This window comes from Narcine bancroftii, chromosome 6 (assembly GCF_036971445.1).
Source record: "Narcine bancroftii isolate sNarBan1 chromosome 6, sNarBan1.hap1, whole genome shotgun sequence".
NCBI classification, from domain to species: domain Eukaryota; kingdom Metazoa; phylum Chordata; class Chondrichthyes; order Torpediniformes; family Narcinidae; genus Narcine; species Narcine bancroftii.
Window position 1 is genome coordinate 247,013,747 of NC_091474.1, and position 27,281 is coordinate 247,041,027.

Sequence of the window (27,281 nt, forward strand, 5' to 3'; positions counted from 1 at the left end):
GATATTCAACCCCTGTGATAATTTTTCAAAATGTCCCCTAATTCTACCCGAAAGAGTCTCACCCTGCTGCATAGCCACATTGAATGCACAAAAGTTCCTGTCTCTATGCAACGTCTAAAACACAAGTCTGAGATTTCCAGTTTGACCTTATGTAATCTTTGCGGCATGAGATATAATTGGTGCAAAAAGTTATATTGCACTAGTCTGGCATTAATAATCGCATTCATGCTGTCCTGGCAAAGGTCAGACCAGCATCATTCAGGAATTGTTGTTCCCAAATCTGATTCCCATCTTTGCCTCACCTTATGGAGATTCAGTTTCAGGCTCTCATTTTGGAACAGGAGATATATAACCAAAATAGATTTACATGTGATTTCTCCCTTTGAATTAGAGCCTCCAAGCCGATACACAGTGGCAGGGAGATACATGGACCTAATTTGTCCTTCAAAAAAGATCTTAGTTGAAGATAGCTGAAAAAAGTCTTGTTTGATAAATCTAATTTATATTTTAGTTGTTCAAATGGCATAAGATGCCCCTTCTCGTATTAGTCCTCAACACATCTAATTCCTTTCTGGCACCATGTGTCCAGGATCTTATTACCCATAGTCATAGGGATTAATTTATTCTGAGTTAGAGGCATTTTAGGGGACTACCCTATTTTTACCCCTATAATCTGGTTTATTTTTTGCCATGTTTGAATTAAATACTTTAATATCGGGTTGTCTGTTTTTTGCGTTATTAACTTAGTGTCCCATTTGTAAATAATGTCTCCTGCTATCGCCTCCTCTTCTGTGTGTAGACAAATTTGTGCCCAATAGAGTAAATTGCTCCCCTCAAAGAACAAGGCGATAAACTTTGCGTGAGTCACCCAATAATATTTTTTTTTAAATCCGGGAGCCCCAAGCTGTAGTCCCAGGTCAGTTTGTCCATGGAGACTCTGGCTACCTTGTACTTCCACAAGAATTGTCTGACACATCCGCCAAGTGTTTTGAAAAAACTCTGGGGCAGCGGTATGGGCAAAGATCGGAAGAGGTATTGTAGCCTTGGCACCACTTTTACATTTTAATGCAGCTCACCCTGCCCATCAATGAGATAGGCAGGTGCATCCACCTACATAAGTCCTCAATGTTTCCAAGTAGGGAAAGATAATTAATTTTATTTACACTTTGTAAATTCTTATCTATCCATATTCCTAAATATTTCACCCCCTTTTGTAGTCACTTAAACTTGCTCTCCCATTGGTATTTCTCATACTCCCAGCTTGTTAGTGGCATTATTTCACTCTTATCATAATTAATTTTATATCCCAAAATTTTGCCATAGTCCTTCAGTATAGTCTGTAACCTGACCAATGACCCTGTTAGCTCTGTCAAATATATCAAAACATAATCTTTGAACATATTAATTTTGTGTTCTTCCTGGCCCACTCTAATCCCTTTAATGCCTGGATCCCAGTGAATGGCTTCCGCTAACAGTTCAATCACCAACGTGAATAGAGCAGGGGATAGCGGACAACCCTGTCTACTAGATCTGGTCAGTGGGAAAGCTGATGATGTCTGTCGTGGGTTTGTTGCACAATGCTTTAACCCAATTTGTGAATGAATGTCCAAATCCAAATTTCTCCAGCACTTTCACCAAAAAGTCCCACTCCAGTTTAGTGTCAAGTGATACGGCTATACTTGGATCCGTCCTTGAATGTGCCAGGTGTATTACATTAAGTAACCCACTTATATTGTCTGCTGATCGTCTTCTGTACATGAACCCCACCTGATCCGGATTTACTAGTTCTGGCAAATACAGAGCCATCTATTTGCCAAAGCTTTAGCTATTATTTTGTAGTCTGTGTTCAAAAGTGAGATTGGTCTATAGGAGGATGGCTTTAGAGGGTCCCTATCCTTTTTAGGAATTACTGTAATTATTGACATGGAAAAGGATTCCGGGAGGGTATGGGACTCAGCTGTCTGTTTCACCACATCCATTAACAGGCCTGTGAATTTTAAGTAGAACTCAGGGGGGAACTGATTCTCCCCTGGAGATCTATTGGGCTGCAGAAAACTCAATTTTGAAAAGCAACAGATGAAAGAACTTGGAAGAGTAGGTTTGGAGCTGCAGGCTGTCTGGGATTGCTGCTTGCTGTTCTACGAGGGTCATGTGGTTTTTTGCAAGCAGAGAGGGAGTAAAACAGGCTTTTCTCTGGGGGAGAGAGAGAGAATTCAGTTCTGCAGTTTTACAGTTAGCAGAAACAGCTGGGACTGGAACAGAACAAGCTGGTAAGCTTGAAAACCCCCATTTGGAAGATGGGTTGTGAGTTCAACCTAGTCAAAGGCCTTGTGGTTCATGGAAGAGGAGAGGACTGGCTGCCTAATGTTTCACTTGACATAAGAGAATTAAAAAAGAATTCTGTGATGACCTGAAAGAAAGAGGTTATCATCTGGAGAACTCTGATAGGGCAAGTTTCTTTGGCAAGTCACTGAAGTGGCTGGTTACAAGGGATCAGTTGTGGGTGTCCAGCAAACAACAAATCCTTCCTGAGCAGTAACTATTTACCTTTTAAGCACAAACCCCTGGTGTACTTCATAAATGTTAAATTCTGTGGACAGTATATGAATTGCCTGCAGCCAGTAAACTTGGAGGACTAAGAAGTGAGATTGGACTGTGAATCAAAGAACTTTTCTGAATTTACACACGCATTACATAGATGTGCGCTTAGAATTAGAAGTGGATTAAGTTATGTTAGTTAAGTTAATAGTGATAGGTTAAAGTGTGATTCTGTTTTCATGTGTAAAGATAATTAAAAACAACTTTTGTTTAAGTGACCATTTGTCTTGGTGAATATCTATTGCTGCTGGATTTTGGGGTCCTCTGGGCTCGTAACATAGGCACAGTGATGTACAACACTCAAGAAAATAAATCTCAAGTAAACTGTCTCAAACTGGTTAAGCACAATAAGTTGGATCTTTTTTAAACTTCCAAGAAATGAGGGAACCCACTAAATAGCACAGTTAAGGTGCTTGTGTATTAGTAAATTTCCTTTCATTGAGGTGTGGTTACCTGAGCTTGATTCATAGACTGTTAGATCTACAATTCTACATACGATTAGTCAATTGTGAAACAAAGAAGCAATACAGGAGAATTGATATCACGTTGGCAAGATTGATATTGTGCATTGCCACTAAACTGTGCTGTGCATTGCTGCAAAAGGCAAAGTGAGCTATAACATTAGTCGTCATGCAGAGCTATGGCAACTAACAAAACAGGTCATGGGGTGAATAGCACACCTTCTGTTGAATGAAAGGATGTTGAGGGAAAAGGAAGAGTAGGGAAAGTAACAATACATATAAACCTTAATTTTAGGTAAATAAGATAACAGCAGTAGAACACTGGAGATGGGACAAGAGGTGTCGGTATCATAATACACATAGTGGTTAGATTCATGTCTTTGCATGTTGAGAGCAGCATGCAAAGGCATGAATTGGGAGTGAAGGATGGATACTTTGGATCTTCTGAATAACCATGCAAAACTTTATGATTTTTATGTCCAGGTTCTGGCACAAAGTAATCAAGTGAGGAAAGAGGCTGAAGATTCAGGTCCCCTTACTGAACTGGAGCACTGGAAATGCACATCAGCTAAATTCAATTCTATCATTGAACAACTTAAAGGACAACATTGCAAGGCAGTAATCAATGTGCTAAATATCAGTCACTCAAAAATGTTAAAGGTAAAATAAGCAAGTGTTGGGATGTTATAATTATAAAATGCATTTTTGTAGATTTTATTTGAAAACTGGTTGGCATGGTTAACCTAGCCATTAGGGCAATGCTGTTACAGCACCAACGATCGAGAGCAGGGTTCGAATCCTGCATTGTCTGTAAGGAGTTTGTATGTTCTCCCTTTGTCTGTTTGGGTTTTCCCCAGGGGCTCTGGTTTCCTGCCACTATTCAAAAATGTACAGGGGTGTAGATTAATAGGGTGTAATTGGGCGGCACGGGCTTGTGGGCTGAAATGCTTGTTACCATGCTGTGTCCAGATTTAAAATTAAAAAAAAATGCAACATTTTAGAATAATCATTGACCTGCAATTGTTTGCATGGTTATGTGTATTTGATATAGTATTGATATATGCCACTCTTATGTGGCACCCAGATCAGAGTGAAGGGAAGAGAGATGGAGTGTAGGTGACTGGAAGGAAAAAGGATACATTTTCACATCATGGCTTTAAGCTGGAATCCTTTGCACCATTTTCAGAGTCCCTCGTTTCCATGTCACTCAAAAATCAATACACCAATTTGCTCTCCAGTGGTGAACACTGGTTTGCATTTGATTGTCCTTTTTATTGTGTGTTAAAAAACAAATATACATGGACAACATCAAGTGCAAATGAACTTACCTAGGAAAGTTGACAACTGTGAATGGAACTATTATTTGATGTAACTTTTTTGTAGATAATATTGAGGTAATCCAATCTTACCGTTCCTTTTCAAATGACTTGTGTCGCAGTGAGGGAAAGAAATCTGACTAGAGTGGGGTCCATTTGGAAAACTGTTTACTTGTTCACACACGCGTTTTAAACATTTCTCCCAGGAACCCCCACGCGCCGCAGGGCGGAAGTGATGTCACCTTACAGCCCATGGTTTGCCCTGCAGTCAGAGCCCTCCCATTTGTTGACATCATTGGTTCACCACAACTTTCCAGGCGGTTTGAATTGCATTTAGGCAAGCCACCACATGGCACCCCCCCTCCCCACCCAGAACCAGCGATCATAGGTGAAAAATCCTGTGCCTGCTCTGGTTGTTTTGTGGGTGTCCTCACCTTCATGGTGTGGGCACTGTTGTTTACTGCTGTCAGCACTGGCCCTGCCTTTCTGTTCCATGTATCGGGGCCTGAAGGAGGGAGGACACTGATTTCAGTTCTGGTGTCCACCAGAAACTTGCATCCAGTATGCTTGTCTCAGACATGGTGTAGGTTGCCACGGTGGCCAGCTGCTGTAGCCATTAGTGATGGCTGGCCATGGTATTTCCCGGAAAAAATAGAAGTCGGCAGTGATGCACTCTGGAACGCCATTGTTGGTGGTAGAAACACCAAGAATCTGCACTGGTGTCATCCTTGTTTGAGGGTGCGTTCGGCCTTGCTGCTGGGGTACATGGAACCAGGGCCTTTGGTATGACGCAGCACTAATATCAATGGGGTATTTGCTCTGCTGCTTCACGTGCCACAGGATGTCTGCGTGGGCACCCACCCTGAGGGGGTTGCTGAAATCCTTGTCAGCTCGCATGAGGCAGATGTCTTTAGGCATTTTCTCTAGAAAAATTTGTTCAAAGAGCAGGTAGGCCTCATAGCCATCTGTCAGCGCCAGCATGTCACTCATTCAAACTGATGGTGCGCGGTCACCTAGGTCCTCCCATGTGCAGGAGCCGGATGGCTTGTTCGCGGAGGGAGAGACCAAACGTCCAGAGGAGGGGAGCTTTAAGCACCTCATACTTGTCGTTAGTTGGTGGCTGATGCAGGAAATTGATCACACAACCTACTGTCTCCTGGTTGAGGCACTCATCACATAATAGTACTTGGTGGTGTCTGCGACTATCTGCCTGAATTGTAATCGTGCCTCAGCTTGTTCAAACCAGACTGCTGGCTGAGTCCTCCAAAAGGAAGGCAGTTTGAGGGAGGCTGCGAGGCTGCATTGTCCATGCCGGGTCCAAATTCGTTGGGCCTTTTGGGGTCATCAATGAAGTGGCGCTATGTTGCAGCGAGAGAAAGAAGGAGTCTGACTCAAGTGGCGTCCAGTTGGAAAACTGTTTACTTGTTTACATATGCATTTTAAACATTTCTCCCAGGAACCAGCGCAGGGTAGAAATGACATCACCTTCCGGCCCGTGATTTTCCCCACAGTCAGAGCCCTCTCAGTTGCTGACATCAGCAGTTCACCTGTGACTTTCTGAGTTGGTTCGAACTGCGCTTAGCTGAAGGGCTCCTAATAATATCAGAGGTGCAGAGTTCAAGTTGGCGAGGGTTTGGACTGGACTCTTTGTGGCTGTTGGAGCACTGGAGGCAAATCCACGGGCACTGGGTGACTCTGGGGTATCTTTCTTTTACTTCTTTCTCTTTCTGTTAGAGGCAATTCAGGCAATTTCTGCCGACATCGAATCTGATTGCCTTACAGCAGACAAAAGGTAATTTTTTGTAATATGACGCTTTTTATTACATGACAATTAATTGAAACTTGGGCCAAAAAAGGTGGGTCAAGTATTACATGGTATCAACAATTGCATGAGTATATATAGTAGTTACCGTAGCACTGCTATATGACTTACTTGAGATAAATTTGTATTTTTCGAGATTTTTTCATTAAAAATAAATAAGTGCCAAACTGGTCACCTCAATGAATTAATAAACCAAGCATGGTATTGTGGGGTGTAACACAAATATCTGCAGATGCTTTGATTTTTGTGAAAATATAGAAATACAGATTTCTCAAGTTTCAATTAATTGTCATGTAATAAAAAGCGTCATATTACAAAAAATTACCTTTTGTCTGCTGTAAGGCAATCAGATTCGATGTCGGCAGAAATTGCCTGAATTGCCTCTAACAGAAAGAGAAAGAAGTAAAAGAAAGATACCCCAGAGTCACCCAGTGCCCGTGGATTTGCCTCCAGTGCTCCAACAGCCACAAAGAGTCCAGTCCAAACCCTCGCCAACTTGAACTCTGCACCTCTGATATTATTAGGAGCCCTTCAGCGCTCTCAACACCCTCTTCTATCCTGGTTCCAATACCTGGTATCCCTTCAGCTAGTCTCGAGCCAAACTCCAGCAGTTCGCAGCCCGGTGTGAATTTCTCGACCACAGTCTCCAGCATGCCTCAGCTTGCCTGGGTTAATTGTGTTGAGTCATCAATGGCCCACCACCTGTGTGTTTTTCAGCTACAGAGCTCCTCACTGGTTTTCCGCCGTGGTCACTGTCCCCGTGGGTCATCTCCTCTGGTTCTCCTTCTCATGCGGGGGTTATTCTCAGCGTTTTCTGGTGCCCTGCACCAGTCCTCTACTTTTCCAAAGTCTGCAACCTTTTGTGGCTGCTACCGATCATAGGGGTTGCAATCTTGGGTGTGGGATTTTAATTGAAACCACCTTTATCTTCTTTAACATGACATTCATAGCTTGGCATTCCTATTGGGCGATTAAACCCTACGATGGAGTGATGTGACTCCACTCCTTGATCCTCATGGGTCTGTACTAGCAGCAGCACTGCCAATACAGCAGCTCTTGTAATATACTGATGCAGAAAAATACATTAAAAATACACTGTACAGAATTATGGTAGAAAAATAAACAGCCAAATGAAAGGTTCTGCTTAAGAGATGAAACAAAATGATTGGATAATTGTGATATTGGTCCTTAAATTTGGAATGCATTAAAAGCTATCTAAAAAGTCAAATTATGATTTTTTTAAAACTTATGGATATTGAATGTAGAGTAACTTTCCATTTAAAATCAATTGGAATATGCAGACCAATGGCATGTCTGGGAATGTGCCAGATGTCACCAGATAAATAAAGAATTGATACTGAGCTTGTAAAAGCATGGAAATTAATTGACTTTCCCAAGATGGGAATTGATTCAATTGAGTGTGCCTTAAAAATGGTTTAATCCAATTCCCTTGCCTCCGCTTGATTTGTCTGTCAAATATTTACAGGTATTATTTGCATATATTAGCAGTTTACTGAGTTTGTGAGACAAATATAATCTGGTTAAATAGAATTCTCCAGCATAGAAACAAGGCCTTCGGCGCAACTTGTCCATGACGACCAAGCCTGCATTTGGCCCATGACTCTCTAAGCTTTTCCTATTCATGTAACAAACGTTACATTTGTCTCTACTTCTACCACTTCCTCTGGTAGCTTGTTCCATATTCCCACTCATCAGTTGTGGCTATTCCTCAAGGTCGAGGATAATGGACTTTGTTCCATTTTCCACAGAGCGAAGACGCCTATGTGTGTATTTTTTTTAATGTGTACTTAATGTTGCACTCTGAGAAGCAAAAGATACTTCACAAATCAATCAACTAGTTCTAATGGCATGGAAACCACGACAATTGGAGATGTTGGATTTGTTGCATCCTTCAACCGCCTTTACAACCGTTGAGTTTGAAGTAACTTCGTCTGCCTGTTCCACCTATGCCCACTATCCTCAGCATGAAGAATGTGTCCCTTGGGTCCTTTTAAAATTTTCCCCTTTTCACCTTAAATCTATGACATCTAGTTTTGGATTCCCTTATTTTGGGAGAAGTGGAATACTATCTGTGCTTCATGATTTGTAGACCTCCATAAGGTCATCTTTGCTTCAGGGAAACCAGTCCTAGCTTATCTAACCTCTCCATATGATTGAAGTTCTGCAGTCCCAGCAACATTTTTGTGAGCCTTTTCCTGCACTATTTCTTAATTCTCAATCTTTTTATTAAGTTTCAGGTTAATAAAAATAACAATAACACAAAGAGATCAGCATTGCTTTAATGACTATTAACATATACAAACACATACATAAACTGAGCCTCCCAACTTCTTAAAAGCCAAAAATGAAAAGAACCAAATTTTATTACAAATATCCCCATAACTAAATAAAATCTTGGGCCATCATATTTCACTGGTTAAATAATTATTTTGTCGTTAACTCCACTCCTCTACACTCACATATAAGTTAAGAGGATTCGGAAAGGATCAACTTACATTATATGAAAGTGTTGAATAAATAGTCTCCATAGTTATTCAAATTTAACCGAAGGGTCCACTTTTGATTTTTTTCTAAGTTTAAACATGCTGTAGTTTGGGAAAAACATTGGAATGTGGTAGGTGGTCTTGGATCTTACCATTTAAGCAAAATAGATCTCCTGGCTATTATAGTAACAAATGCAATCATAAGACAAGCTGAAACAGATAAATGGTCAGAATCCAAAACCGGTAGTTCAAAAAGTGCAGTAATAGGATGAGGTTGTAGGTCAACAACCAAAACTGCTGTAATAACATCAAGGAAGGGAAGAACCAAAAAATGTGTCAGAGATGTCACCTCAGAATTATAATTAAGGTTTGTATGTAAGTAAAAATGAGCTAGTTTATTCTTAGACATATGAGCTCCTATACTCTTTCTAGCTTACTAATATATTTCCTATTGGTGGGTGACCAAAACTGTGCACAGTATTCCAAGTGCAGTCTTAGCAAGGTGCATGAAGTCCCTGCTCCCGCACTCATTGCCCTGATTGATGAAAGCAAGTGTGCCAAATATCTTCTCCATGCTGTGTACCTGTATGGTCACTTTCGTAGAACTATATATTGTACCTGTACCCCCAAGACTCTTGGTTCTATTTCACTCTGCGCCCGACTATTCACTGCTATGTCCTGACCTAGTTTTAACTAACTGAAGTACGACGACTTGAATTTATCAGTGTTAAATCCCATCTGATATTCCAAGTTCATGTAGATCCTGTTGTAATCTTAGATTACCGTCTTTGCTCATAGTACTACCAATTGTCTGTATTTTCGGTGTAGCATGGTTGGCGTAGTGGTTAGCTCAGCACTTTTACAGCACCAGCGATCAGGACTGGGGTTCGAATCCTGCCTTGTCTGTAAAGAGTTTGTACGTTCTCCATGTGTCTGCATGGGTTTTCCCTGGATGCTCCAGTTTACTCCCACCGTTCAAAACATACCGAGGCTGCAGGTTAATTGGGTGTAAATTGGGCGGTACAGACTCATAGACTGAATGGCTTGTTACCGTGCTGTATGTTTAAATGCTTTTTTGAATATTTTATATAAAAGTTTATCTATACATGTAATTAATATATCATCATACAATACAATAGATGTTCAAATTGAAAACATTTTCATTCCTTATATGATGGTTATAATCCCTCCCATTCCCTCCCACTCCCCCTCATAAAGAATTATATATTTAGGCAGTCCCCGACTTATGACCTTAATGGGAACTGAAGGATTGGTTGTTACTCGGGTTGGTTGTAAGTTGGGGAACAGGGACCTTGGTTGCCGGGTGGAATAGGGACCTTGGTTTCCGAGGTGGGGGGGAGGGAGGAACCTCAGGCTGCTGCTGGGAATGGGGACCTTGGGATGCTGTGGGGAATGGAACCTCAGACTCCCAAGAGGAATGGGAACCTTGGGCTGCCACAGGGAATGGGGACCTCAGGCTGCCGCAGGGAGTGGGGACTTCGGGCTGCTGCTGGGAGTGGGTTCCACTGTACACAGTACTTTTAATACAAAATATGTACTTGTACAGAAGTTTTAATAAAGATTTTAGAAATATTTTGGTCGTATGTGTGGGTGGACATAATTTGCCTAGGTCGGAAGTTGAGAACTACCTGTATAGTAAGAAAAAGTAAAGGTATAGTATTGTGGCGGGTGATTCTTATGCTCACACTCCATCACGTTAAAGTGTTAAGAATAACGAGACCATACCTGAAGTTGTCAGCCAGAGAAAAGTAGTAGCATTTATTGACGTGCTGTCAGGCTTAACATAGACACACAACATTTGACCTGCCATCCTGACATCTGAAGTTCAAACAACCTCATGATGAGGCTACATTGAATAGACCAAGGCTTCTCAGTAGACCAGTGTGTTCTGTTGAATCACTGTGTCGTGGCTATAATGGCTAATTGCCAGTAGATGGGAGGCTGTTGTATCAAGCCATCACAAGACTGGTGCTGTCAGCACTGGTTCTGTCCACTCCCTCTAAGTGTAATGCTCGCACAGCTCCCCCTATAACCAGCAGTAAGCGACCAACTGGCTCAGCAGTTCTGACTAATGTGGACGTTACGTGCAGAACCATGTAGCGAGAATGAAACCGGCTTGCCGTGTATGCCACCATGCCGGAGATTTGTGTATGAAGGCTGTTGGGGGATGAAGTGACATATACCAAACATATTAACAGTGCCCAATCAATTGAAAAGCCGAAAAACAATAGTTGACAACATGGATAAATTATAGTAGGAATCATATGAGACACTTAACCTCTGCAAAAGGCAATCAGAGGCAGTTGCAAAAAGTCAGAGTTGATTACAAATAATTATAGTCCAGGCACATGAGAAATCCAGAACAGTATCAAACATTTGAGATGCATTACCGAAACTGGAACTTCACACTGTAAGCAGGTTGTTGGTAATTGTGAGAGTCTATAGTGCTCAGCCCAAAATCTGGTAGGGAAGAGTTAACTTTAGAAAGTAGCAACTAAAGTCTGCAATGACACACAGGAGTTGGTAGGCGGTGCTCTGCAGAGTGACTGTCCATTGCTGCTTAAAGTCTGCTGGCTGGCCGCCCGGCCATTTGGCAGTGTTGTGCTGAGCGGGAGAAACCTGTTGTAATCTGCTTTGTCAGCAGTCAAAGGTCTCAGAATCATTATCGACAGGCAGCATTTAAAAAAAGTTTTAGTTCTCAGACTAATACCTGGGTCTCAGAGTCTTCCATTGAGGGGGTGGCTGGCTGCCTTCTGGGTCGCGTGATCTTCCCTTGGGGGGAGTAAGTGGTTGTCCTCCAGATCGCAGGCTTCTTCTCTTGAGAAGGGGTCACTGGTCATTCCAGGGTCGAGTGGTCTTCCTGGAGGAGTAACTGGTTGTAACATGGGTGGGGTTCTTCCCCCACTCCCGTTCACAGCTGCTGAGATACAAACTTCTTGAAGTTTGAAGAGGCAATTTTTAAAAGTCCGTGCTGTCAGCTGCAGGCAACTTGCTGATATATGACCACTTCAGCTTACTAGAGTTTGGGGTGCGTTAACATTTTGGAAAACCGAGGCTCCAATGCCATGCTATGTCAAGCAAATACACGCAGCCTTTTGATGTATATGAACAGTTTAAAATGTTATGGATACGTGTTTCCCCTGACATCGTGGCTAGGTGGCCCAACATGCTGCTCAGTTCGTGAGGCACAAAAACAATTTAGGTCTACTCCAAGTCACCAAAGTGACGAGTAAGTTGTAAAACTCATTGAAACTTGTTGCAAGTTTAGAGTTTTTCCAAAGAATTGTCTTCTACAACGCTGCACCTCTTGCTGTACGTTCAGTCAACCATGAAGGGAAAAGTGATTGGCCTCCTGGTAATTTATTTTCTGAATTTTGATGTCACGCTGATTGATTTGCAGTCCATCATAGCTATGGTTGACTGGAGGCAGTGCGATATGATGGTCAGCTGGGTTAGACAGTCCATTGTTTGTTGTTGACTCGTTGGCTCGTTGCTGTTTCTACAAGCAAGATGCTTGTTGCAGAAGCTTGCAGTGTTGCTTCAAGTAAATTAATTTGAGCTTGGGCTTGCAGAGTGTCCATTGTAGGGTCTAGCTACTGGCTAGACACGTCAAGGACACCAATGTGGTGGATGAAGACTTGTACTCACATGCCATCATGTTAAAGTGTTAGGAATAATGAGGTCACACCTGAAGTTGTCAGCCAGAGAAGAGTAGAAACATTTATAGATGTGCTGTCAGGCTTAATATAGACACACAACATGTGATGTGGTGTCATGACATCTGAAGTGTGAACAACCTCATGGCGGGGCTACATTGAAATGGCCAAGGCTTCTCAGTAGACCTGTGGGTTCTGCTGAATCACTATGCATCGTGGCTGTAATGGGTAATTGGCAGTAGATAGGAGGCTCTTGTGTCTAGCCGTCACAAGAAGGGAGCTGTTAGTGCTGGTTCTGCCCTCTCCCTCCAAGCATACCACTACTGTATCTTGGATTGCCTGGGTATCACTCCCCCACACACTGGAATTTAACAGATTTTATATGATCTTTATGTCTAAATTAAAAAAAATCTTTGTCCACCTATCTTAAATTCTCCCTCCATCTCATTTTTCCTATCTACTCTCACTTCTTGCTCTTCATTTTCTCTCCTGACTCCTCTTTCCCTACATATTCTTCCTGTTTTTTCTTACTGATTCTCTCTTCCCCAACCTTCCCTATCCTGACTTCCCATCTTTTTGTGTATCTCCTTTCTTCCCCTGCATTCTTTATGTAGGCAGGTCCATTTCAGTCAGACTCAGTTAACACGAGCATTTAGAGAGTGATTGGTGAACAAATGTATATTGGCACTAGAACAGTTACCTTGCTCCTCTTCCCAGGTTCCTTGCTCTCCTCCCCATCTTTAGTGAGTAAGCAAGTTGATAATGAGATAAATCGTGAGATGAAGGCTATCAGGGATGTACACGAGTCAGTATGGGTTAAATGTAGGTGTGAGAGTTACAGGATTGGAAGAGGTTACAAGATAGAGACTTAAATAACATTGAAAGTGAAATGATTTATTTGGACCAAGCAAAACATTTAGTTTTGAGTTTTGTTTATTCTCATGTGTACTGAGATACAGTGAAATACTCTGTATGGTATCAGAAAACTCACTCTGGCACCATTTTGGATTTAAAAATTCACTCAAAACATGACAAAAGCAAAGTGAACAAGCTTAATCATGACAGAAGAAACTGGGTTTCTGACATAACAAGCAAATTCGGCTCACTCACTGTAATTTCAGGAGCTGCTCAGTGGATGGGAATCCGTCACAAATAATCACTCTGAGCCATCGCCATAGTCCAGGTAAAAGTGGCCTCTGTGGCTGCAGTAATTGATCTGGCTTCAGCACTGTATGAGGTAACCATCAGTTGTATAATTTAACAGAATGTTTGAAGTAATTAGCTTAAACAGCTTTGACTCTTATTTATTAATGAATGGTAGTTTGTTTTACTTATTTTCAAGATGTGGCAAAGGATTGATTCTCAAATCACTGATGCAGCTAATGCAGCTAAGGACAATGTGAAGTTTCTACAGGCACTGGAGCAAGTCTGTCAGCCACTCTACAATTCTGACCCAGTAAGTTTTTATAGTAACTTTGCATCTGAAAGATTTATTCTATGGTAAATTTCACAGGTGAAAGGCAAGGTCCTCTATTGCTGAGTAAAGGTGTACTAATTTTCCAAAGATATGGTTTTACAATGCAGAATGGTACGAAATTAAACCTTATGGCAATGTTGAACAAAGAAAGAATTGCTGATGAAACCCAGCAGGACTGACAGCATCCATGAGTAGAAATGGTCAAAGTTTCAGGTGTGAACCCTTTATCAAGACTGGTATAGAAAGATTAAATTACAGATATAAAAGAGAAAGAAGGTGGGGAATGGACCCAGAGGTGAACATGTATAGGAGAGAAGGTGTGAGATGGGATCAGTGGAATCATATAACCACTAACAGCACAGAACAGGCCAGTTCGGCCCTACTGGTCCATGCCGTAACAAATTCCCACCCTCCTAGTCCCACTGACCAGCACCCGGTCCATACCCCTCCAGTCCTCTCCTCTCCATGTAACTATCCAGTCTATCCTTAAATGTAACCAATGATCCCGCCTCAACCACGTCTGCCGGAAGCTCATTCCACATCCCCACCACCCTTTGCGTAAAGAAATTTCCCCTCATGTTCCCCTTATAATTTTCCCCCTTCAATCTTAAACCATGCCCTCTAGTTTGAATCTCCCCCACTCTTAATTGAAAAAGCCTATCCATGTTTACTCTATCTGTCCCTTTTAAAATCTTAAACACCTCTATCAAGTCCCCCCTCAATCTTCTACGCTCCAGAGAAAAAAGCCCTAGTCTGCACAACCTTTCCCTGTAACTCAAACCTTGAAATCCTGTCAACATTCTCGTGAACCTTCTCTGCACTCTCTCTATTTTGTTTATATTTTTCCTATAATTTGGTGACCAAAACTGTACACAGTACTCCAAATTTGGCCTCACCAATGCCGTGTACAATTTCATCATAACCTCCCTACTCTTGAATTCAATACTCCGATTTATAAAGGCCAACATTTCAAATGCCTTCTTCACCACACCATCTACCTGAGTATCAGCCTTGAGGGTACTATTTACCATCACTCCTAAATCTCTTTGTTGCTCTGCACATCTCAATAGCCTACCATTTAATGCATATGACTTATAAATCAGATGTAGGAGTTACCTCAAATCAATGTTCATGCCATAAGGCTTAAAGCTGTCCAAGGGGGAAATGAGATGTGCCTCAAGTTTTTGTTGAGCCTCATCCTAACAATGGCTGAGACTAGGGTCAGACATCACTAGGAATGTAAGAACTCTGAAAATCACTCTACTTTTCTCATCTCTTCTATACATATTCCTGCATTTATTTTTTTTCTAACTTTTCTTTCCCATCCCCTTCCTAATTATTACTCCCTCTAACTTGTCTCTCAACCTCTTACAATGAGTATATTGTCACAAATAAATATAGTACATATGCACTGAAGTTCTTACTTGCTGCAGGTAAACAGATACTTTGTAAAACAATTCTTTTTTTTTACTTTCTTTTTATTTTTTTAATTTTCCATTTGCATCAAACATAAACATATGTTCATAATTTTGTTTTTATTCCCCTCTTCCCCCAAAAAGAAAGAAAAGAAAGCACAAAAGAAAAAAATGGAGTAGATTTTTTAAAGAGATTACATAAACCAACATATTTATAACATATCCAAATACGTAAATCTTATGTTTTAAATCAATTCTAAATGTTAAATTTCAATATATCTAATATTACTCCTAATTAATCATATATCTATTAAGAATTCCATATCTCTTACATTATCCAATTTAAATTCTGTGTTAAATAAAACATCAATGTAATCAATATAACTCCATTCATAAACATATATTTAGTAATAATAGAATTCCCTCTGTGGCATTAAGGAATATAGCACCACTCTCCCTCTATCATGTGAGATGTGGCTCATTGCCACAAACAATCCCTTAAATAGCAGCCGACAGACTCCGGCACCTTTCACCTCCCAGATATTACATCAAGACATAGTCTCTAATTTACTAGTCCATTGTCTCATTGCAAATAATTCCTTCACATTTACTCAGCTTATTAGAAGGTAAAGTTCCCACAAAATCTGATGCCTGTTTGTAATCCATAAAAAAATTTATTTTTGTCATCCAGTAATGCAATCTTCATCGTTGCTGGATATTGTAATGTAAACTTGTCTCTCTTTTCCCAAAGACTTGTCTTGACTTCATTAAACTTTCTCCTTTTACCCAACAGCTGTGCAATAATATCCAGGTAAAAGAAAACTTTTGAACCATGATATTCAAGTGGACTCTTCTTTATTCTTACTTTTTTTGCTGCTAAGGCTAAAATCTTTTCCTTGTCTCGATATTTTGAACACTTAATTACTATAGAAGAGGTTTCTCATTTGTTTGCGGATGTGGTCTGAGGGCTCTATGTGCTTTTTCAATTTCAGCTGGACCTTCAAATTGATTTACCCCAGAACCTTACATATCCATCCTTGGAGAAACTGAATCATGTCATGTTTTTCTTCTTCCTCAAAGCCAACAATCTTAATGGTTCTCCTAAAATTTTCCATCTTATCAATTTGTTCAGAATTTATCTTCCTCTCAACAATTTCTTCCTTAATTTCAGACTCCAAATTTTTCAGCTTCTCCTTTAAATGTTTACCCTTTTCATAAACCTTCATAATATTCTGATTTTCCACATTCTGTTGTTCTTGTACTTCCATCAAATGTGTTGATAACTGCTCGTATTTTTCATTCATATCTTTAACCTCAGATCTTAAATAATCTATTTCTTTCTACATCATTTTGATATAATCCCACATTTCCAAACCATCTGTTGCAATTCACCATCAGAGATCTCTTTATCCTTTCGTACAGCCTTTGTTTTGTGGCAGCCTAAATAGCGGAAATCGGGCTGGCACATCGCGTGGCAGCAGACGCGGACAGAGATTGCTAAATCGACTCCTAGGACCACGAACCGGTGAGGGTAGAAGCTGGGGCAGCATCAGAGCAACAGCCTTGAAATGGCGTTGGTCAAGCTGCCCAGCTAACTCAGCAGAACAGGCTGGGAAAGAAGGGCATTCATACACATGGATGTTCCTTCCACTATTGTTATCAATATGGGTGACTCAGCGTGCAGGTAGATGGGACTAGAGGAGAGTGCTTAGTTTGGTGCAGACTAGAAGAGCCAAAATGGCCTGTTTTCATGCTGCACTTGTTATATGGTTATATATGGTTATATGTAGGCTTTGTGGGGGAGGGGGTACACATCCAGTTGTGTAAACCTGTTAATGATCTGACTGTGGTCGATAACCATTCGGAGATTTTCCCCACTCTTAACCTCCACTACCTGAGCTCTCCAGCAGCTGGTACTCAGCTTAATGATCCCTTCGATCAGGGACCATCTCACCTCTGATTTGATAAAGGCCCAGTCCCCAGCATTGTATTGCCTGCTCTTGATAGTGACAGGCTTACAGCTGGGGATGAGATTGGCCAATAGAGGTAGTGGCGGAGGGTGGAGAGACTGTAGGTCAGGTGCGGTGGGTGGATCATGGGTTGTTGGTTGGACACATTTGGAGGAGAGGGCGGGCAGTTTAAAATCCGTTGGTTGCAGACCGTGAGGGGGAGATGGGACCCATCATATTCCATGGTGATGCTCTTAAGGTATCAATAACACCGTCATCCGAACCTGGAAAAAGATGGATTCTTGTACATTTTGGTGACAGCACATTCCAATTGTCTTTCACCCTCGCTTCGGTGGACCAACCCCTGTTCGGCATAGATTTCCTCTGGGCCCACTCCCTGCTCGTCGATTTCCAGGGTAAACGACTAGTCCATGCTTCCACATGGTGCCCCTCGGCAGATCCAACCAACTGTCCTCCCAGATCACTTCAGTGGAGACCAAACACGGCCAGTATGGCCAACTCTGCGCAGATTTTCCCTCCATTGTGCACCAACAGTTCACGGCAGTCATGCCCAAACATGGTGCCCAACATCATATTGGTTCATCATTGCATTCACGTGCTTGCCGCCTGGCCCCAGACAAACTCAACCTTGCCAAAGAGGAGCTTAGGTGCACGGAGGAGCTGAGCATCATCCGTTGTTCTGATAGTCTGTGGGCCTTACCTCTCCACTTGGTGCCTAAGTCCAATGGTAGCTGGAGGCCCTGCGGTGATTGCAGATGTCTAAACAATGCAACGACACTAGACTGCTACACAATTCCCCATTCCAGGATTTTGCAGCGAATCTTCACGGTGCAAAACTTTTCTTCAAAGGCGACTTAATCCGGGGATGCCATCAGATCCCCGTACATCCTAAAGGCCGCCATCATCACCCTGTTCAGCCTCTTCGAGTTTCTATGCATGCTGTTTGGTTTGAAAAATATGGCACAGACCTTTCAGCACCTCACGGACACAGTCAGGAGAGACTTGCCTTTCCTTTTCATCTACCTTGATGACATCCTGGTAGCCAGCAGTTCGCCTGCAGATCACATGTTGTTCACTCTCCTTGTACAGTTTGGCCTCACCATTAATCCAGAGAAGTGCCAGTTTGGCCTCACAAAAATAGATTTTCTGGGCCACAAATCACCCCAGCTGGCGCCACCCCCTTTATCAGACAAACTTGATGCCATCTGGCGGATGGCAGACCAATGACACTGAAGGGCCTTCAGGAATTTGTGGGCATGGTGAATTTCTACAATAGGTTCATCCCTGCAGCAGCCAAGATTATGCGCCCTCTTTTCATTTTAATGTCGGCTCATCGAAAGAGCTTCAATGGATAGAGAAGGCACACAGTGCATTCGAACAGACTAAAGAAGCTGTTGTCCACATCACGATGCTGGTACACCCACAGATGGATGTACTGACAGCCCTAACCGTTGATGCATCCAACACGGCCATGGATGCCATCCTGGAACAGTTCATTGATGATTCATGGCAACCCCTCACATTCTTCAGTCGACACCTGCGACCACCCAAATTGAATTACAGTGTATTTGACAGAGAACTGCTCGCCTTTTACCTGGCTGCCACCATTTCCTTTATTTCCTGGAAGGGCACTTGTTCACCATCTACACCGATCACAATTCACTTACTTTTGCCTTCGCAAAATCCTCCGACCCGTGTTCTGCCCGACAACAGAGATATTTTTTCTATGTCTCTGGATTCATCACTGCTATCTGACTGACACCTCTCTGGAAAGCACAACATGGTTGTCGACGCACTTTCCAGGCCTACAGTTAGTGCCCTGTCACAGAGCATTGACTACCATGATCTGACTCAGGTACAGCAGAACAACCCCGAGACACTCAACTCCAGAACAGCAATCAGAGGGCTGCAACTCCAAGACCTCTTGCTGGATGCTGTCGGCACCACGCTCCTCTGCGACATTTCCACTGGCCATCCCCACCCTCTCATCCTTGTACAATGGAGGAGAATGATATTCGCCTGAATCCACGGCTTATCACACCTGTCTATCCACATAACAAAATTTATTTGGCATTGCCTGTGCAAACAGGTCACTGAGAGAGCAAAGAAATGCACAAGATGTCCAAGGTTTAAGGTTCAGCAACACACCAAGCACAAACTCTAATAGCCCAACCTGAAGGATCCAAGAAGTACATCTCGGCAATAGTCAGGCCCCTGCCTGTCTCCCGGGGATCCCACTACCTAGTCACAGTTATGGACAGATTTATTCACTGGCCAGAGGCCAGACCCCTCCAGAGAAACATGCGGCAGGGCTTTCCTCTCCACCTGGATCACAGCAAATGTTACAATCAACCAGGGAGCACAATTCACCTTAGGCCTGTGGACACAACACTCCAGACTGCACCATACCACAATTTACCACCCTCAAGCCAATGGACTAGTCAAGTGTTTCCACCGCCACCTCAAAGGCTGATGGCATGCCTTGACAAACCTAATTGGGTGAAGGGGCTGCCCTGGGTTCTCTTAGGCATTAGCACAGCACCCAAGGATGACCTTGGGACATCCTCGGCCAAACTAGTCTACGGAGAGACCTTCACAGTGCCTGGACGGTGCCTTCCCCCGGCAACCAAGAATGATGCTGACGATGCCATCAGCTGCGGCAAGGATGGTGTCACGGGTCCGTCTCTTCCAGTCCAGACTGGAAGGTTGCATAAACGCTTGCATCATCTAGATGCAAGCTTCGGGACGTTGGGGGAAGAAGGGAATAAGGCTTAATGGCTGCAGTGTGAGATTCAAATTAAAGCAGTTGTGATACCAGAGTTCACAGCCTGTTGTCTCAATCTCTTCACTGCTCTCGCTCACAACACTCCACAGGGCAATATTTTTCTGGCCTTTATTTCAGTGCAACTAATATTTATATAGTTGGTTTAATTTCTGTGCATTTACACTTTTTAAATTTTCCATTGTTTGAAAGGAACATGCCTTTTATAAAAAAGTCAAAACCAGAAGTTTCACACAATTAGACCAGAAGGACCATAAGACTAAGGAGCAGAAATAGCTATTAAGCCCATCAAGTCTTCATTGCCATTTAATCATGAGCTGATCTATTTTTCCACTCAGCCCCACTGCCTGGCCTTCTCCCCATAACCTTTGATGCCCAAGCTAATCAAGAACCCATCAATTTCTGCCTTAAATACCCTCAATGACCTAGCCTCCACAGCTGCCTGAGGCAACAGATTCTACAGAATTATCACCCTCTGGCTAAAGAAATTCCTCCCCATCTTTGAAAGACTGGATCGTTACATGGATAGGAGGGGACTAGAGGGGTATGGACCGGGTGCTGGTCAGTGGGACTAGGAGGGTGGGGATTTGCTACAGCATGGACTAGTAGGGCCGAACTGGCCTGTTCTGTGCTGTAAGTGGTTATATTGTTATATGGTTATATGGATGCACTTCAATCCTGCAATTGTACCCTCTTGTCCTAGACTCACCCACCATAGGAAATAACCTTTCTACATCTACTCTGTCATGCTTTTCAACATTCAAAATGTTTCAATGAGATCCTCTCTCATTCTTCTGAATTCCAATGAGTACAGACCAAAAACTGTCAAATGCCCCTCATAGGATAACATAGAACACTATAGCATAGTACAGTCCCTTCGGCCTTCGAGGTTGTGCCAACCCATGTAATCCTTAAAAAAAGTGCTAAACTCCCTACCCAATAACCTTCTTTTTCTTCTATCCATGTGCCTTTCTAGGAATCTCTTAAATGCCCAAAATTTTTCAGCCTTCATCACCATCCAGGGAAGACATTCCAGGCATCTATAACTCTGCATAAAAAACTTTGCCCTGATGTCTCTCCTAAACTTCCCACCCTTCACTTTGTACTTGTGTCCTCTGGGGTGTACTATTCCTGCCCTGAGAAACAGGCATTGGCTGTCCACCTATCTAGGCCTTTCATAATCTTGTAGTCTCCTTTCATCCTTCTATGCTCCAAAGAAAAAAGTCCCGACTCTGCTAACCTTTCCTCATTAGACCTATTTTCCAATCCAGGCAACATCCTCTGCACAGGATGTGCTTCCAGATCCTTCCTGTAATGAGGTGACCAGAAGTGAACATAATATTCTCACTGTGGTCTCACCAGAGATTTGTAGAGTTGCAACATGACCTCTCTACTCTTGAACTCAACCCCCCCATATTAATGAAGCCCAACATCCCATAGATTTTCTAAACTATCCTATCAACCTGTGCGACGACCTTGAGAGATGTATCAATTTGGGCCCCAAGGTCCCTCTGTTCATCCACACTCTCAAATAACCAACCATTAACCCTGTACTCAGCATTCTGGTTAGTTCTAAAATGCATCACCTCACACTTTCTTGGATTGAATGCCATCCATCACTTTTCCACCCAACTCTAAATTCTGTCAATATCTTTTTTGTAACATTTGACAACCTTCAGCTCCATCCACAATTCCTCCAACCTTCATGTCATCCACAAACTTACCGACCTATCCTTCCGCCTCTTCATCCAGGTCATTTATAAAAATCACAAAGAGCATGGTCCCAGACAGATCCTTGCAGTACTCCACTAGTCACTGACCTCCAGGAAGAATACTTTCCTTCTACTTCTGTGCTTTCTACCTTCAAGCCAATTTTTTATCCTCACAGCCTCAAAACTTTCTGAATGAGTCTCTCGTGGTGGACCTGGTCAGATGCCTTTCTAAAATCCATGTAGACCACATCTCCTGCTATTCTTTTGTGGCCTCTGGAATCACAGTGGACATGACAAAATAACCACTCAAAGCGTTTCTAGAGTGAATCAAACGGATTTACTCTTCATCACCCGGGCAACCTTTTAAAAGCCATAATCACGTGCTCGACACGAGCTGACATTATCATGCACTGATGTCTTGTGGCCGGTTTGATGCCTCCTTGGAGTTGTAGTGCTGCAACACGTCCCCCCTCCCACACCCCAGAACCGACAGAAAAGTTTGTCTGTCTTTTAAGTGATCGACCTCTGCGATGGACTGTTGGCTGCTGCAGTGGGGAAGATTTGTCCACATAAGATGGTTTAAGCCTGTTAATAGTGAAAGACTGTGGCTTCCCTCCAATGTCCAAAATACAGGTCAACCTAGTTTGTCTGAGTATCCTATAAGGTCCTTCCAAGGCATCTGTAAAGATTGACCAAGTGTTCCCCTTTGGAGGAAGACATATTTGTAGTTTTTGAGGTCTTCAAGAACAAAAGAAGAGTGTTCTCCATATGAAGATAGTGATGTAGGGGTCAATTTTCTTATGATCTCCCTTAGCCTGCTCAACAATTCCTTAGGATTATTGCTGGAGTTAGAATGGTAGGGGGATGAACTCCCCTGGAACCAGCTCCACAGATGAAGCTTGGAGGTCCTCCTTTGGAGTTCTAATGCCCAATAATACCCAGGGCAACTCATCAGCCCAGTTTGAGCCATCTCACCGAGCCACCAAGGCTGACTTGAGATGTCGATGAAATCTTTCCACCATTCTATTGGCCTGGGGATCATATGCATTTGTATGATGAATTGTTGAACCAAACAAATGAGACAAGGCCGATCACATCAAGGAAGTAAATTGTGGTCCTCTATCCGAGTAACGTGCCGGTAAACCAAAACGAGACACCCAGGAACTGAGGAACACCAGAGCACTAGTGTCTGTAGTAGTATCTCCCAATAGGCACGGCCTCAGGCCACCACGTAAACGTTGTTGCAGGGTCACTCTGGTTATAGCTTGAGGTTGAAAGAAAATTCACACACTAAGGGAATGTAATTGACACTAGCTTTATTGGGCTGCAGCTCTGCCTTTTATAGGCAGCTGGCTGTGTCACCACTGGGGTGTGGGTTGACCGAGGCCGGCTTCTGATTAGCTAACTCGGATGCGTGGGCCTGGATTGTGCCCCCTGCGATCTGCTGGTGGTGATTGGTCGATTCAACTGCTATTCCTGCGGCCTGTGGGAGTGGGCATCTCAACCTGTGTGCTGTCTACTCGATCATTGTATTCGACATCTGTTTGCTGTGTCGATCCATGGAGTGGGCTGCGGGCCGCTACAACCTATCTATTACTGTAAAAAGATAACAGTGTAGTGGCTACTTCGGTAGAGCTACTAAAACAGTACACATACACCAGGTTAATCAACACAAGACTGCTTTATTTACATGATACAGGTTTCTTTTATATACCTCACGTCCTTGGCTCCACGGGATGGGGTGGGACATCATTATAAGTTTGCTGCTAATTCACGGGACTGGCAGGTTTAAATTAAGCACAGTAAGAGTCCTGGCAAGAGACTCCGCAAACCAACATGCCGTTACTCGGTATGCAGCATCGCGCACAGTCCATTAAATGGGTGAGTACCCACCTGTCTGTCTTATGGCTCTGTGCACCTGCCAAAGAACTGCACTGATGACAGTTCACAATACCGCGCTGTGTGCCCACTCGGCCCGCAACACGGCCACTACACCACCCCCCCAGAACCATTTCCAGAAACCAAAACACCAGTTCCATGCACGTACGTGGATGCCTTCGCCACCTGGGCTGGGGGAAATGAATGGGTGAAGTGGGATCCACATGGGAAGGCTTGAGTGTGTCCACACTGAACAGTTGCGAATGCCCAATGTCTAAAGTATACACAACCCCATCCTTCTTAATCACGCGGAAAGTACCCTCATACGGTCGGTGTAACGGCGTCCTGGGACCTGTCTGCTTACAAAAACAAAATCAGCATCAAGTTGTGGGGGCACATGCCATTCAGGGGCTCCATGCCAGTTGGTTGGAACAGGTTTACTGACTGCAACACCATGTTAAAGCTGCTGAAGGACGTCCAGGTCAGAGTTGGATGCGAAATGAATGTCCCCTGGAACTGTAAGGACTGTACCATAAACCATCTCCGCTGATGATGCAGGCAAATATTCCTTGGGAGCCATGCGCACTCCCAGTGGAACCCATGGTAACTCATCGTCCCAATTGGGACTGGTGAGTCGGGTCTTAAGTGTGGACTTGAGTTGCTGGTGGAAACGTTCCTCAAGGCCGTTGGACTGTTGGTGCTACGCTGTAGTGTGGTGCAGGTGTGTGCCACAAAAGCACATAAAGGCAGTCCATAATGCAGAGGTGAATTATGCTCCGCGATCTGAAGTTATATGTGTTGGGACACCAAATCTAGAGATCCAATTGACAATGAATGCTCTGGCACATGTTTCAGTGTTACTGGATGGCAATGGGATGGCCTCTGGCCAGTGCGTGAAATGGTCTACTTCTGTTATAACGTATGTCATGTTTTGTGATACTGGCAATGGTCCGACCAGGTCCGCATGCATGTGTTCAAACCGTCGGGAAAGGTTGAAGAGGTGCCTTGGTGTGCCGCTGAATTTTGGCAGTCTGGCAGGAGACTTCTTTTTTCAGTCCATGCCATGTGTATTCGACATGAGCTTAACTAATGTTCTGATGGGCAGATGGGCTGATGGTCAAAAAGGTGCCACCTCCAAGATGCCGGAATCACCAGTTTACCCAAATACATATCACAAAGTAGGGTTGGGCCGCCCAGTTGTGGTGCTACCTGTTGTATGTCCAGGTTAGTAGTGGGCATGCTGAATGTCTGAACATCGGGGTCCATTGCCTGAGGACTGGCTAATTCAGAAATATCGATTCCACCCTGAATATGATATACAGTTGGTCTGGACAGCATATCTGCGATGAGATTGTTTTTACCCAAGACATGGCGCATCATGAATTTGGAAATGTATGATAAGTGACGCTACTGCCTGGCTGACCATGGAACTGTTATTTTGCTGAAGGCAAAAACGAGCAGCCCTCCAAAACATATCGGAAGTGCCGTGTGGGTAGATACAATGCTAACAGTTCCCGACAAATGCACTATATTTCATCTGCGATGGCCGTAGATGTCAGCTAAAGAAAGCAAGGGGTTGGAAATTGTCATCGACGGACTGCTCAAGAACTGCACCCATGGCCGTATCCGAGGCATCAGTGCTAAAAGTGTTAGGGAAGCCGTTGGGATTAGGATGAGTGAACATCGTTGTGCTGGCCAAAGTGTCTTTGGCAATTGTAAATGCAAACTCTGCCTCTGTTGTCCAGGTAACCTCCCTGTGCTTGGTGGTGAGGATCCAAAGCAGTGGTTGAAGAATATCAGCAGCTGCTGGAATGAACTGGTGATAGAAGTTTATCATGCCCAAGAATTTCTGCAATCCCTTAACAGTGGTAATTTTTGAAAAAAAAGCATGGACTTGGTCTACCTTGCTAGATAAGGGAAAGACACCGTTGGCCATGATCCTGTGTCCCAGGAAGTCGATGGTGGACTTGCCAAATTGACATTTGCTATAGTTGATGGTAAGACAGAATTCCTCCAGCTGTTGGAACAAGCAGTGTAAATGCAGGTGGTGATCCTCTTCAGTGTGACTGGCTATGAGGATGTCATCTAAGTAGATGTAAGTGAACTCTAAATCCCTGCCCAAAGCGGCATTCTTCAACCCAAATGGCATCCTAAGAAATTCAAAAAGCCCAAAAGGGGCAATAAGGAATGGGGCATTTTAGGAATGCCATCCTTGTGGACCAGGATCTGATGGTATCTCTTGACAAGATCAACTTTGGAGAAAACAAAAATTGTGCAGATGGGCACTGAAATCTTGTATATGAGGGATAGGATATCTATCGGGTGTAGTTATATCATTGATCCTACGGTAATTGCCACAGGGTCTCCATCCACCTGTTTTCCTGGGTACCTTGTCTAATGGTGATGCCGAAAGACTGTTGGAATACAGAATGATACCTCATTCCTCCATTGTAGTAAACTTTGCCCTTGTCTGCTTCAGCTTATCAGGTGGAAGATGACAAGCCCTGGCATAAATTGGTAGGCCTGAAGTGTCTATGTAATGGGAAACACCATGGGCTGTTTTGGAGGTATTGATATTAAGGCAGAGAATACCAGGAAATTCGCTGAGAAGGGCAGCATTGGCATCTTTATGTAGGGTATGCACCCCGAGATGGGAAACTCCGTTTGCTGCATACCAATGGGTACGTTTGAAAAGTGGTGGCATTAACCAATTTCCTCCGCTTCACGTCTACTAGCAAGTCATGCGATCCTAAAAAATCTGCACCCAAAATGGGCTGTGCAACAGAAGCTCAGACACAATTCCAATGGAACATCGCCCGTCCTATCCCAATTGTGACCTGTCTTGTGCCAAAACTGGGAATGGTAGTCCCATTGAAGAGCCAAGTGTTATTGCTTATGTGTCTGTTCAAAATAGGTTGGTGGGAGCAAACTGACCTCAGCACTCATGTCTATGAGAAACGTGCACTTACCAGTGTCATCTTGAAGATACAATAGGCCGGTACTTGTGCCAGCTGCCGAGGCCACTACAGGCAGCTGGCCTTTTTTGTTTCCTGACTTCTTTTCTGTAATAGCTACATGGAGGGATACATCTATAGGCATTTTTTCCCCAACGGTGATGGTAAAAACACTATTCTCACTGCCTATCAGCGCGTTCCTCCTTCTTAGTCTGGACCGCAGACACAGGAGGCTCGTGGAACACAGGAGATGTATCTGCTATGAAAGCAGGCTGTATATGAGTAGACTCTTGCGTTCAAGTACAGTAGAGCCTGTCAGCCTCCTGGACCACGTCATGAGGATGGTGGAAATCTACATTAGCGATTGGTATTGCGACACGACCTGGGAGTTTGGACAGGAATAGAGCCTCAAAAAGTAAGCAATGAGAATGAACATCTGCTAATGCGAGCATCCCATTCATTAGATCAGATGGATTTCTGTCACCCAGGCCCTCCATATTTAAAAGCCACATGACACTCTCATATCTAGTCAATTCCAGCATGTCCAAGAGAAATTGACGAAACCTGGTGTACTGGTTGTCTGCTGGGGATTAGCAACTAATTCACTTATTCTAGATGCGGTAGCAGCGTCCATTGCACCTACGACATGCCAGAATTTCGTGTCCTCTGCTGTTATGTCACGAAGACGAAACTGGGTTAAAGCCATACCTGAGGT

The 27,281-nt window shown here is 43.3% G+C and overlaps 1 protein-coding gene across 1 annotated transcript in view; it reads left to right on the forward strand.

Annotated features, from left to right (window-relative positions):
- Nucleotides 1-27,281, forward strand: part of LOC138737386 (dynein axonemal heavy chain 8-like) — a 446,335-nt gene that overhangs the window by 146,967 nt on the left and 272,087 nt on the right. Inside the window, exons 9-10 of the mRNA XM_069888133.1 lie at nt 3,543-3,719; nt 13,721-13,834. Coding sequence (XP_069744234.1) covers nt 3,543-3,719; nt 13,721-13,834 — 291 coding nt within the window. The remainder of the gene's footprint in view (nt 1-3,542; nt 3,720-13,720; nt 13,835-27,281) is intronic.